The 12,659-nt window shown below is 40.6% G+C and overlaps 1 protein-coding gene across 1 annotated transcript in view; it reads right to left on the reverse strand.

Moving 5' to 3' along the window:
- Positions 1 to 3,119: 3,119 nt before the first annotated feature.
- Positions 3,120 to 12,659, reverse strand: part of PTPRR (protein tyrosine phosphatase receptor type R) — a 99,066-nt gene continuing 89,526 nt past the window's right edge. Inside the window, exons 13-14 of the mRNA XM_070946734.1 lie at positions 9,688 to 9,801; positions 3,120 to 3,337 (exon numbers count right to left, since the gene is read on the reverse strand). Coding sequence (XP_070802835.1) covers positions 3,244 to 3,337; positions 9,688 to 9,801 — 208 coding nt within the window. The 3' untranslated portion in view covers positions 3,120 to 3,243. The remainder of the gene's footprint in view (positions 3,338 to 9,687; positions 9,802 to 12,659) is intronic.

Genomic DNA, 12,659 nt, shown 5'->3' on the forward strand with positions numbered 1-12,659 from the left:
AACAGTACAACATCTCAGAGTCTCACATTTAAGGCAATTTTTTAAAAACAAACTTAATTTTCTTTCTGAATGAAATCTAAATAGTTATGGGCTTCCATGGTCCATCCCTCTATTTCTGTTGTATAAACCAAAGCTTAGGCATCTATTATTCTATTTCACAAAGCTTGTGGAAACTCCTAGTAATCCTTGGAAATCACAGCCAGAAAAAGAAAGAAACAGAAAAATTGTAGTCATACTTACCAGAGATTGTAAAGGCCAGGGATGTAGATATTAGAACACGAAGTAAAGCCCCCATTTTCCCTCTAACAAGAACCATTGCTTCGTTCTCTCTCTTCACTTTTTTTAAAAAAGCATAGTCTAGATAAGTAAAGTGAAGGCTAGGAAGGAAATGTGGTTTCACAAGAGGAAAAGTCAGTGACGAACATTTCCTTCTATTCAATTGTTTTTGGGGGGAGTTTTACACTACTTTGAATTTTCATACAGTTCTTTACTGTCCTATCTCTTATATTTAGGAAAACACAAGCAAAACAGAGCATTTAAAACAGATCTCAGCTAAGGATGAGGAGCTATAATTTGGCTTAATTGCCTGTCTGCAGGTGTTCTTGTGTGTAAATATATACTGTGTTTTCCTGTAAATACCACCAGCTTTTTGTAATGATATGTTATGTATAAATCTAGAAACATTATATATTTAGATGGCATATAGGATTTATCTGTATCCTACAAGGAAGAAGAGCATGTTCTCTGGGGTCTCTTCATTATGAATTCAATTGAGTATTTGAGCCCTGAGTGCTAACTTGCCGCATTCACATGGCGTCTTCATGTCATCATTTTTCATTGTACCTTCTTATCACTTCATCCATTTTTCTCTACCAAACAATGATTGTGAAAGAAATTAATACCTTTTGACTGGATTTGATCCACACTTTTTGAGGTGAGGAAGGAAGCATGAAATAATAAGCATGGCCCTGAAGGATGATTTTCTTATAGGTACCTCATTTTGATTAGTTCCATTGTGCTATTGCTGAAAAAGGTGGCACAATTCAAGAATTGTGAACTCTGGAGCTTCAGCTTTGTAATGCATAGGTAAAAAAAGATAAAAGAGTCCCTGCAGATTTTACTCCAGTAATCCTTGGTGACAATAGGGGGAAGGGTTCATATCCCTTTCAAGGCCATTGAGCCAGCGGTGTCCAAAGACATTTCTGTGGTCATGTGGCCAGCATGATGTCATGGTGCACTGTTACCATCCCACCAAAGTGGTACCTATTTATCTACTCACATTTGCATGCTTTTGAACTGCAAGTTTTGCAGGAGGTAAGGCAAGGACGGGAGCTCACTTCATCATGTGGTGTTTGGGTCTTGAACCTGGGCTGCCGGCTTTCCAGCTCACAAGCCCAGCATCTTAACCACTGAGCCACTGCAGCACTCTTGTAATATATACATTGCTTTGGAAATAAGATGGATTTCTCACTGGATTACAGACAAATATGTCATTTTTAGTCTTCCTGTGTAGAAATGTCCCAGTGATATTATCCAGGAAGTAGAATTCTGATTGCTTTAATCTGGATTAATTTGGAATCAGCAGTTTGTAGAAGTAGTAAAGTGGAGTCACCAGTAGTACTAATAGTAAAGTTCAACAGCAGTAGCTCTTCTCTTGGTCTGCCTATGCTTGACTTTCCAATCTTATCATCTGCTTTTCTCTTGCTGGCACTAAGGAAGGTAATAACCACTACTAGTTCATTAGTTCATTAGATTATAGGAACAGAAGGCTTTCTTTTGTTTAATATTAATCAATACTTTTGATTACTCAGATAGAATAGTGGGAAGGCATTTATAGATTTGGGAGAAATGTTCTCAAGCGGAATATTGTATCACTGAATATTCCAACAGAAAAGTAGCAACATTTGATGATAATGATTGAAACAACATTTTAAAAATTACAAGCATCTTTATATGCAGTTTATTGACTACATGAAGCAAAGGTAACATCATTTGCTTTATAAACCTATGAATAAATTGTGTGCTGAAAACCCTTAAGCTTGTTGAAGGTGAAATGCCAGCTATTTTTTTTTCCTGTAACAAATAGGCAAGGAAAAAAAAATAAAGAAGCCTTATGTTTAACAAAGCTTTCATGATTTTGTTTCTCCTAGCATCCAACCTAGGAGTAGAGGGTTTACAACTTTTTTAAAATTAAAAGACAAAGAAATATTTAAAAAATTACCATATAAATATATGTTACAAATATATGTTACAAAGATTCTTTTCTGTTTGTTTGTAAAATGACTCAAATGAGTTACACGTGCACAGAATTCTGTCCTGGAGCAAAAACGTTTTTAACACAGTAGATGGTATTGAATAAATGCATAACTATTGCAAAATGACATTGGATGCAATTTATTAGGGATTTCTCTTGACCTAGCTCCACTGAAATTAGATAGAAGTTCAAAAGAATCCAGTCTTCACTAAAATGCATTCCTTTTTTAAAAAATAACTTCATCTTTTCTGATTTTTTGCACAGGAAATGGTCCTTGTGTTCCACCCATTGTGTTCCCCAATGTTTTACAGTATACACTATGTGCAGTAAATATTTATCAGTATTTACTAGGGTCATCATATAAAATACTTATTGATTTTTATTCATTTAAAAACCCACAAATTTATTTATTTTCCTCTGTAGGATGCTGTGGATATTAGTACTCATAACCACCCCCTTGCAGATCTTACCACCAAGAATCCAAGGAGCTCCAAATTAAGTTTACCGCATAATAGGGAGTAGTACTTAACAGGTACAATTGAACATCTGACTGGCTATTCACAAGACAGACTTTGCAAACATTGAAGCATGTATACACATTTCTTCCGTGAAATTTCTCACATCCAGTTCTTATACATACATACATACATACATACATTCAGTGTTTCATATTCTATTAATACAGAAATAAATCTTCCTTAATATATGCACACACACGTGTGTACACATGTGTATATGTGTGAAAAATTCAATGTAACATCAGCATATTAACCTTCATTACAACTGTTTCAGGAACTCACAATACATTCAAGACAAGAGTCCATCAATCTTCAATGCTTTTTTTTTTAAAAAATGATCCACATTCCTTTGACAGGTTGAATGCTCTGCTTCTCCTTCTACAGCTGTCAACTCCTTGAAGAAGTTGCTGGAAGGTAATGAAATAAATTACCTCAAAAAAGAGTGACCTGTTTACTTTTTCCATCTTGGTTTCATTGGACGGCTTCAGCGGAGAGCCTGCTTTCATACAGATTCAATGCATGATGAACAAATTCATACTGTTCACTTGTTTGGACCATTCCACCTCTGAAAAGCAAAAAAAAGCAAAGCAAAATAAAAAGGTAAAGTCTCACTGAAGATACAATGCATTCCCCTCCAAAGCCTTGTGTCATCCATCCTCTTGGTTTTTAGTTTATATTTAATTATAAATATAATAATTATATTAATTGTAATTGTTTTTATACCATATTTATCAAACTGCCCAAGGAGCTGCTGATATAGTTCTACAGAGGAATTATTGAGTCTGTCATCTGCACCTCTATAACTGTCTGGTTTGGTTCTGCAGCCCAACAAGACAGACACAGACTTCAGAGGATAATTAGAACTGCAGAAAAAACAATTGCTACCAACCTGCCTTCCATTGAGGACCTGAATACTGCACGAGGGCTGTGAAAATATTTACAGACCCCTTGCATCCTGAACATAAACTGTTTCAACTCCTACCCTCAAAACGATGCTATAGAGCACTACAGTGGTGGGATTCAAGTAATTTAACAACCGGTTCTCTGCCCTAATGATTTCTTCCAACAACCAGTTTTCCAAATTGCTCAGAAAATTAACAACCGGTTCTCCCAAACTGGTGCGAACTGGCTGAATCCCACCACTGGAGCACTGCACACCAGAACAACTAGACACAAGGACAGTTTTTCCCCAAGCATCATCACTCTGCTAAACAAATAATTCCCTCAACACTGTCAAACTATTTACTAAGTCTGCACTACTATTAATCTTCTCATCGTTCCCACCACCCATCTCCTTCCACTTATGACTGTATGACTGTAACTTTGTTGCTTGTATCCTTACGATTTATATTGATATTGTTCCTGATTGCTTATTTGTACCCTATGACTCTCATTATTTATTTATTTATTTATTTATTTATTTATTTATTTATTTATTTATTTATTATATTTCTATACCGCCTTTCTCCCGTAGGACTCAAGGCGGTGTACAGTCAAGAAAAATATAGACACACAAACATCATAAAATTGCTAATTAAAATTGTTACTTAGTTTGGTCAATTAAATAAAACCCAGAATTAGATAACATTTAAAAAATCATTCGCATGTTTGTATGTTTAGCCCTGCCTGTTGGAACATCAGGGTCTTGAGGGCATGGCAGAAAGCAAGGAGATCAGGGATATTCCGTATCTCCGGAGGCAGTTCATTCCAAAGGGTTGGAGCCCCCACAGAGAAGGCCCTCCCCCTGGGAGTCGCCAGTCGACATAATTTGACTGACGGTACCCTGAGTAGTCCCTCCCTGTGAGAACGAACTGGTCGGTGGGAGGCTATTGGTGGCAAAAGACGGTCTCGTAGGTACCCAGGTCCTAAGCCATGGAGCGCTTTAAAGGTGATAACTAACACCTTGAATCGCACCCGGAAGACCACCGGGAGCCAGTGCAGCTCGCGTAGGAGAGGTGTTACATGGGCGTAATGAGCTGCGCCCATAATCACCCGCGCGGCTACGTTCTGGACCAGTTGGAGCCTCCGGGTGCTTTTCAAGGGGAGCCCCATGTAGAGAGCATTACAGTAGTCCATACGGAGGTAACTAGGGCATGAGTGACCGTGCACAAGGCGTCCCGATCCAGAAAGGGACGCAACTGGTGGATCAGGCGAACCTGATAAAAGGCACCCCTGGCCACGGCCGTCAAATGATCTTCTAAAGATAACCGTGAATCCAGGAGGACACCCAAGTTGCGGGCCCTCTCTGTGGGGAGCAAGATCTCATCCCCTATTGTCAGTGATGGTACCAGCTGACTATACCGGGACGCCGGAAGCCACAGCCACTCGGTCTTGGAGGGGTTGAGTCTGAGCTTGTTTCTCCTCATCCAGATCCGCACAGCCTCCAGGCAACGGGACATCACAGCAAGGGCATCATTGGGGTGGTCTGGGGTGGAGATGTATAGCTGTGTGTCATCAGCATACTGATGAACACTCACCCCAAAACCACGGATGATCTCACCTAGCGGTTTTACATAAATGTTGAACAGAAGGGGTGAGAGGACTGACCCTTGCGGCACCCCACAAATAAGGTGCCTCGAGGTCGACCTCTGCCCCCCTGCCAACACAAACTGCGAACGGTCAGAGAGGAAGGAGGAGAACCACCGAAGCACAGTGCCTCCTATTCCTAACCCCTCCAGCCGGTGCAGTAAGATACCATGGTCGATGGTATCAAAAGCCGCTGAGAGATCTAATAGGACCAGGATAGAGGAGCACCCTCTGTCCCGAGCCCTCCAGAGATCATCCACCAATGCGACCAATGCCGTTTCTGTGCTGTATCGTGACCTGAAGACCGACTGGAACGGATCCAGATAGACAACTTCATCCAGGTATTGGGGTAGTTGTCGCGCCACCACACTCTCAACAACCTTCACAACAAAGCGAAGATTGGAGACTGGACGATAATTTGATAATATAGCCGGGTCCAGGGAAGGCTTCTTGAGGAGGGGCTTCACAACCGCCTCTTTCAAGGCGGCGGGAAAGACACCCTCACTCAGAGAAGCATTTATAATCCCCTGGAGCCAGCCTCGTGTAACCTCCCGGGAGGCCAGTACCAACCAGGAGGGACACGGGTCCAATAAACATGTGGCAGCGTTAAGCTTGCCCAGAATCCTGTCCACGTCCTCAGGAGCCACAGAGTCAAACTCTTCCCAGATAACGCTCTCAAGACCTGCCCCCGTCTCCTCCCCTGGATCTACCCAATCGGAGTCCAGGCCTTCCCGAATCTGAGTGACTTTATCATGCAGGAATTGTACATAATCCTCAGCTCGACCCTTTAAGGGATCTTCCCGTACCCCCACCTGAAGTAGGGAGTGGGTCACCCTAAACAGTGCAGCTGGGCGGTTCTCTGCAGATGCAATAAGAGCGGAGAAGTAGCTAGACTTCGCCGCTCTTATCGCCACTAGGTAGGTCTTAATATAAGATCTCACCTGTGTTTGGTCAGATTCAGATCGGCTTGTCCTCCAATCACTCTCCAGGCGTCTTTTCCGACACTTCATCTCTCTCAGCTCCTCAGAAAACCAAGGAGCTAGATGAGATCGGCATCAGGTCAGAGGCCGCAAAGGCACGACGCGGTCCAAGGCCCCAGTAGCCGCCCTGTCCCAGGTGACCACCAGGTCCTCAGTCGAGTCGTGAGCCAGAGTCTCAGGAAATGGCCCAAGCTCCATCAGGAACCTTTCGGGGTCCATCAGGCGCCTGGGACAGAACCATTTGGTTGGTTCCGTCTCCCTGCGGTGGGTGGAAGTGACTTGAAAGTCCATGTGAAGGAGAGAATGATCAGACCATGACAAGGACTTGATGTCTATATCCCCTATTCTTAGATCATTCAGCCACTGATCAGAGACAAAAATCAAGTCCAGAGTGTGATTCCCCAAGTGGGTGGGGCCTTGAACTACCTGGGTCAGGTCCATGGCCGTCATGGAAGCCATGAACTCCCAAGCCATCTCCGACATTTCACCAGCAGATGGCAGGTTAAAATCCCCCATAACAATAAGTCTGGGGGTTTCCACCACCACCCCGGCTATAATGTCGAGCAGCTCAGGCAGGACCGCTGTTACGTGGCAGGGAGCCAGGTACGCAATCAGTAGGCCCATTTGAATCCCCTGACCCCACTTCACAAGGAGGGACTCACATCCGGCTATCTGAGGAACAGTGGCCTCCCTCGGGCAAAGACTTTCTCTAATGATTGCTGCCACTCCCCCACCCCTTCCCTGAGTCCTTGGCTGATGGAATGCATGGAAACCTGGCGGGCACATTTCCACAAGAGGAACTCCTCTCTCCTGGCCTAACCAGGTCTCCGTAATCCCTGCCAGGTCAGCACCCTCCTCTGAAATAAGATCATGAATGAGGGGGGCTTTATTTACCACTGACCTGGCATTACATAACATCAGCCGTAGACCCAGGGTCTGAGACTCTGAACAACCCGGGAAACGAGTAGTGCTTTGGGGGTCGGAGTGGGCAATCGCTCGTAAACATCGAGTGCGCACTCCCGAAACATAATATGGCCCCCTGCAGCCGTCATATCTGCCCCTCCCACTTACTATACTAATGCCCATCGCTTCATCCCCCTGCATCCTTGTCAGATTTCTGTCCCCATCCTCCCCACCATGATTATCAGACCCATTACCCCTTTCAGTGGATTTATGGATCCCCCCAGATCCATTCCCACAATCCCTCCCAGAACCCCTTAAAATAGAGTATTAAGTATTGTACCTTATGATTCTTGATGAACGTATCTTTTCTTTTATGTACACTGAAAGCATATTCACCAAGACAAATTCCTTGTGTGTCCAATCACACTTTGCCAATAAAAAAAATCTATTCTAATTCTTTTCTATTTTTTTTAACCTTTTGCAAGCAGGATCATTTCAATAGTGAAATGGGCAGCATACAAATTTAATAAATAAATAAATAAATAAATAAATAATAAACAAACAAACAAACAAACAAATAAACAAACAAATACAAATAATAACACAATTTGATATTCTGTCTGTGTCTGTGACTAATCATACTGAATTTTCAATTTAGTTTGGCAGGGGATTTCAAATACCGCCCAACTTCCCCCACTCTCCAAAATCAGAATGACAGAAATGTGACAATGGAAAATGACATCTCTTTCTGGGACCATTTTCAGTTTTCTGCACTCATCGCTATGTCTGCAGCCCAGCTGATGCAGTTACAGTTGCGGCTGAGTTGATTTTTTTTCAGAACACTGTTTTCAGTAATAATAAAAAAAATGAATGTTTCCCTTATCCTCATTTCCTACAAAAGAGTTTCTAATACATTTTTTTCTGAATAGTCTCCACCTTGAGTATTCTCCAGCACTGGGCAATGTCTGGGCATTTGGCAACCACCATTTTCCCTCAACCACAATTCGAAATGATGTTTGGGCCTAAGTATTGAAGAAGATGCAAAATGGTGACCAGACTACCATTACAATGAATACTTGCTGTTGTACAGCATGCCCACATGGACACAGTTATGGAAAATGAAAGAAACTAGGCTAAATGATAACCCCAACATTTCATGAAACAGTTGCCCAGGTTTTCTTCTGCAAAAAATGACGAGCACTTGTGCATAGCTTAGTTCTGGCATCTATTGTGACTACAATTACTGCTGAAATTCCTTTTCAGACACAAAGGTATAATGAGAACTTAAATATTTGTGCTCATGTCATGTTTACATTCTCTTGACAAAGAATACACTGTGGGATGTAACACCAGATGTATGCAATCTTGCCACAAGCACATTATTCAACTACAGAGCATTATTCCTTTATATAGGAAGAAAAGCCCAATTTTTGCTAAAGTTGACTAACTATAGTAGTAGCATCATCACATTTTATTTTTTAGTAATCAATACTAAGCCCAATCGGAATCATTTGCATGTTGCATTTATTTGTAAGTGTTAAAATACATTCAAAGCTCAAATTTGGAAGAGCTCTATCTGCTGCTTTTCAATTATACATTTTGAGCTATGCAGTTCGGCAGTCAGATGTCTTGATTTTGTTTGCCTTTCTTCAGAGGATGCTATCCTAGCCCTTGAACTATTTACCAATTTAAAATTCAGAACAAGCAACGTGCATCTTCAAACGTTTAAGAAAATTTGAATGTGACTGCCAATGACCATGAATTTGCATTCTGACACTAAATGTGTGACCTGTTATGGTCCTAGAGCACACGTACAGACTGCAGGTTTTCCTGTCCTTTTTCTAATGCCTCGCAGGCTTCCTGTCTCACCAGCTGACATCGAAGAAATGCTGCAGCCATGACTCATTTCAGCATTGACAGCAGAACTGTATTTAATCTGACCATAAAAGTAAAATACATGGCCCAGATACTTTTAAAGGCTCATTGTGGAATTCCACTAAGCTATGGAATAAACTGGTCATTCTCAGCCTCGCATTCTTCTAACAGGCTACAGCTACCACACAAATAGCCTGGCTGGGGATGATAGGAACTATAGTCTAACCTATCTAAGGGTTGTCAAGTAGAATAATGTTGCTTTCCATACTTGTTTGTATTTTGTATTTTGCTAAATGCATTCATGAGTTTGCCCCTAAAATCCCTAGCAAAGGACCAAAGCAGACATGATAATGGAATTGCATGGATACATCACCAATTACTTTATTATAAATAGGCACAAAGGGTGTGGACTGAAATGGATGAAGGGGAAATTGAGTTTGCAAAAACCTTAAATTGATTTTACATTGAATGCAGCTATTTGCTGTTAATGTTGCTTGCTTCTATTGTTCGTTTGTTTCTCTTTGATCCTACAAAAACTTCAGGATTACAGTGTTCATGACGTGAATGACAGTGACACTTAAAAATATTGGGTGGCAAATATTAATGGATTTTGTATCCTACATCATCTTACCTGTCCAAACGCAGTTGGCAGACAATACTCAATGCGTCAACAGCTCTTTCTTCCCTGAGCTGATGGCAACCAATCGTAGTAGCAATGAAACATCCTGTTCTTCCTATTCCAGCACTGTCAAGAAAAACAATTAAACCAAAACTGAATAGTATTAAAATGACAGATTATGGCTGGTATCACAGGATATTTAAGGTTTGAAATATTCTCCATAGAAGAAAGAGAATGGTTTTGTTCCTAATTTACTCATGGGATAATCTCAGATAACCATTTTATTTTCTCAGCAGAACTACATTTGTTTATTTTTATTTATTTATGTATTAAATTTCTATGCTGCCATCTCTCCTACAAGGTGACTCTGGGAAGCATAGAAATTTAAATTTGTTTAGTAGCTTAACAATAGATTAGTTGAAAATTTTGATTTCTATTCCATGCAAAAATATATGATTAAATAGATGCAGATGAGGTTTAATTTCTTCTTAAAAATGCAGCAATTTTCAGCTCCATAAACTTCTAGAATATCTAAATTCTTATAATATATTGCAAAAACAAGATACATGTCTATGTTCTTTAACTCTGAGAGAATTAAAAATGCATATTCTTAGATTAACTTCTTAGTGTTCCAGACACTTTTGTATTTTTCCTTTTCCTTGCACAATTGAGAGCATAATACAAATATGTACATTTCCTGCCATAGTATGATAAATTCATGCAACTACAATTTTTCTGATATTTTAAAAATCCACATTGTAGAACAGAAGATAAGGGGAAAATTTATTCTGTGAACTGCTATTAAAAACAAGCTCCTCTTACACTGGATGAAAAAATAGATATTTTCTATGATATGATTCCCATTGTAAACGATTATCAAAAGCTACAGTATAACCTGGGATCTTACTAAAATTGTGGTGGAAGGGAAATTCAGTGAACTATATGTTTTCTAAAAATAATATCATTCACTGAAGAAGAGTTCTGGATTACTCTCTGCTTTGGATGCAAGATTGGTGTCAACCATTATTTGTTGTAAATTAAGATCAGATTTGAGATTACCAAAAGGCGAGACTTTGGGCAATTCCACAATTTCCAGACAGGAAAGGAACAGCATGGGAAAAAAGCAGTTAGACTGCAGTGTGGAATTGCCCAAAGTCTCACCTTTTGGTAATCTCACACTGCAGTCTAACTGCTTTTTCCCCATTCTGCTCCTTTCCTGTCTGTTTCTTAAGAAATTCTTGCCCAGATTCCAGCTGAGGCCAAGCTGGTGTTCAGTCCAGGCTACAGTTCTTACACTAACTACCCTGTCTTCCCCAAGACACCCCCTGATAATAAGCCCAATTGGGCTTTTGAGCGCATGGCAATAAGGCCAAGCGCTTATTTCAGGGTTCAAAAAAATATAAGACAGGGTCTTAATTTCGGGGAAACACGGTAGTTGTTGCTTTGCTTCATGCAGGAAAGGCCAGTTTCATTGTCTGGCTCTTGTGTAGACTGGTCTAACAATGCCTACCTTTTCCTATCCTTTTGGAGTTGTTCCTTCTTCACCAGTCCCCATCCCATTCCTTGGTTTCTCAGAGGTTTGCACACATGGTGCCTTCATACCTCCTTCCCACACTATCTCCTTCACTACTGAAGTAGATTCTTCTTTCTACTCACTTTTGTGACATCATTACAGGTAGTCCTCGACTTACAATAGTTCATTTAGTGATTTTCAAAGTTACAACGGCACCAAAAAAAGTGGCTTATGACCATTTGTACAGGTACAACCTTTGTAGCATCCCCATGATCATGTGATCAAAATTCAGATGCTTGGCAACTGGTTCATACTTATGACTGGTGCAGCTTCCCAGGGTCATGTGATCATCTTTTGCAACCTTCTGAGAAGCAATGGGGGAGCCAGGTTCACTTACAGTAACAACTGCATTACTAACTTATCAACTGCAGTGATTCACTTAACAACCGAGTCAAGAAAGGCTGTAAAATGGAACATAATTCACTTAACAAATGTCTCACTTAACAACAGAAAATTTGAACTCAATTGTGGTTGAAAGTTGAGAACTACCTGTACTCTCATGCTACAGTAATCAAAGCATCAGGGGAACAGGTTGCTCTTTGGTTCCTACCTTACTGTGCAGAGCCATGGAAACTTTGTAACAAGGAAGAAATGATAACTTAGCTTTATTAAAAACAAACTTTAATCTTTCTATCTTGCAGTTGTAACATAGATGTATAAATAGATAAAGGGAAATGAAAAGAGGCTTTACAACATTGTAGACAGGGTGTGGGAAAGCTAGGGACCATATCTCACTCAGACTGGGCATTAAATAACAGGGTGTCCACTAGAAGATGTTAGAGTTGAATGGAGCATAATTCTCTAGGGTTTGGCACAGTTCATTAATTTAATAGGCCATTTTTGGATCAATTGCAAGATTATAAAAAATGCAGAGAACATAGCAGATCTGCAAGCTAGGACAGTGATCAGACACTAAAGAGAGGGAATATGCCAAGCTCTACAACCAATCATAGTTGTAGCTGTTACTGTCAGAACAAAATGCTGGAGATGATCCATTCTGAAGAGTTTGTGACAGTTTAGGTATGAAAATAGTAGTTCTGAACCGAAGCTGGGCAACACGGGCAGGGGATGCATTTCTGGTGGACTGGAAGAAGGAGGAGGACAATGTCAGCTGTTTCTATATTTAAGAAGTGGTAAGTGGATCATACTGGAACAGGCCAAGCAAAATGTGTGGCTGTGCACTTTGCTAGAAGGCTACTACTGAGCACCAAACCTGTTTTAGGCAGCAAATAGGGGACCTGCCTGAATTGAAGAAGTCATATAATAAGGGGAAGGATTTTTGCCTTTTGGACAATGATAGAATATAGGTAGACCATAAAATTTGCATGAAAAAAGGACCAGTTTTAATTACCACTAAACCCAGATTAGACTGAGAAAGATTCTTGCCAGAAGCTTGGAAAGGTATTTCTCA

Source organism: Pituophis catenifer, unplaced genomic scaffold, assembly GCF_029215685.1.
Source record: "Pituophis catenifer annectens isolate HBS135680 unplaced genomic scaffold, rPitCat1.0.hap2 SCAF_7, whole genome shotgun sequence".
Classification (NCBI taxonomy): domain Eukaryota; kingdom Metazoa; phylum Chordata; class Lepidosauria; order Squamata; family Colubridae; genus Pituophis; species Pituophis catenifer.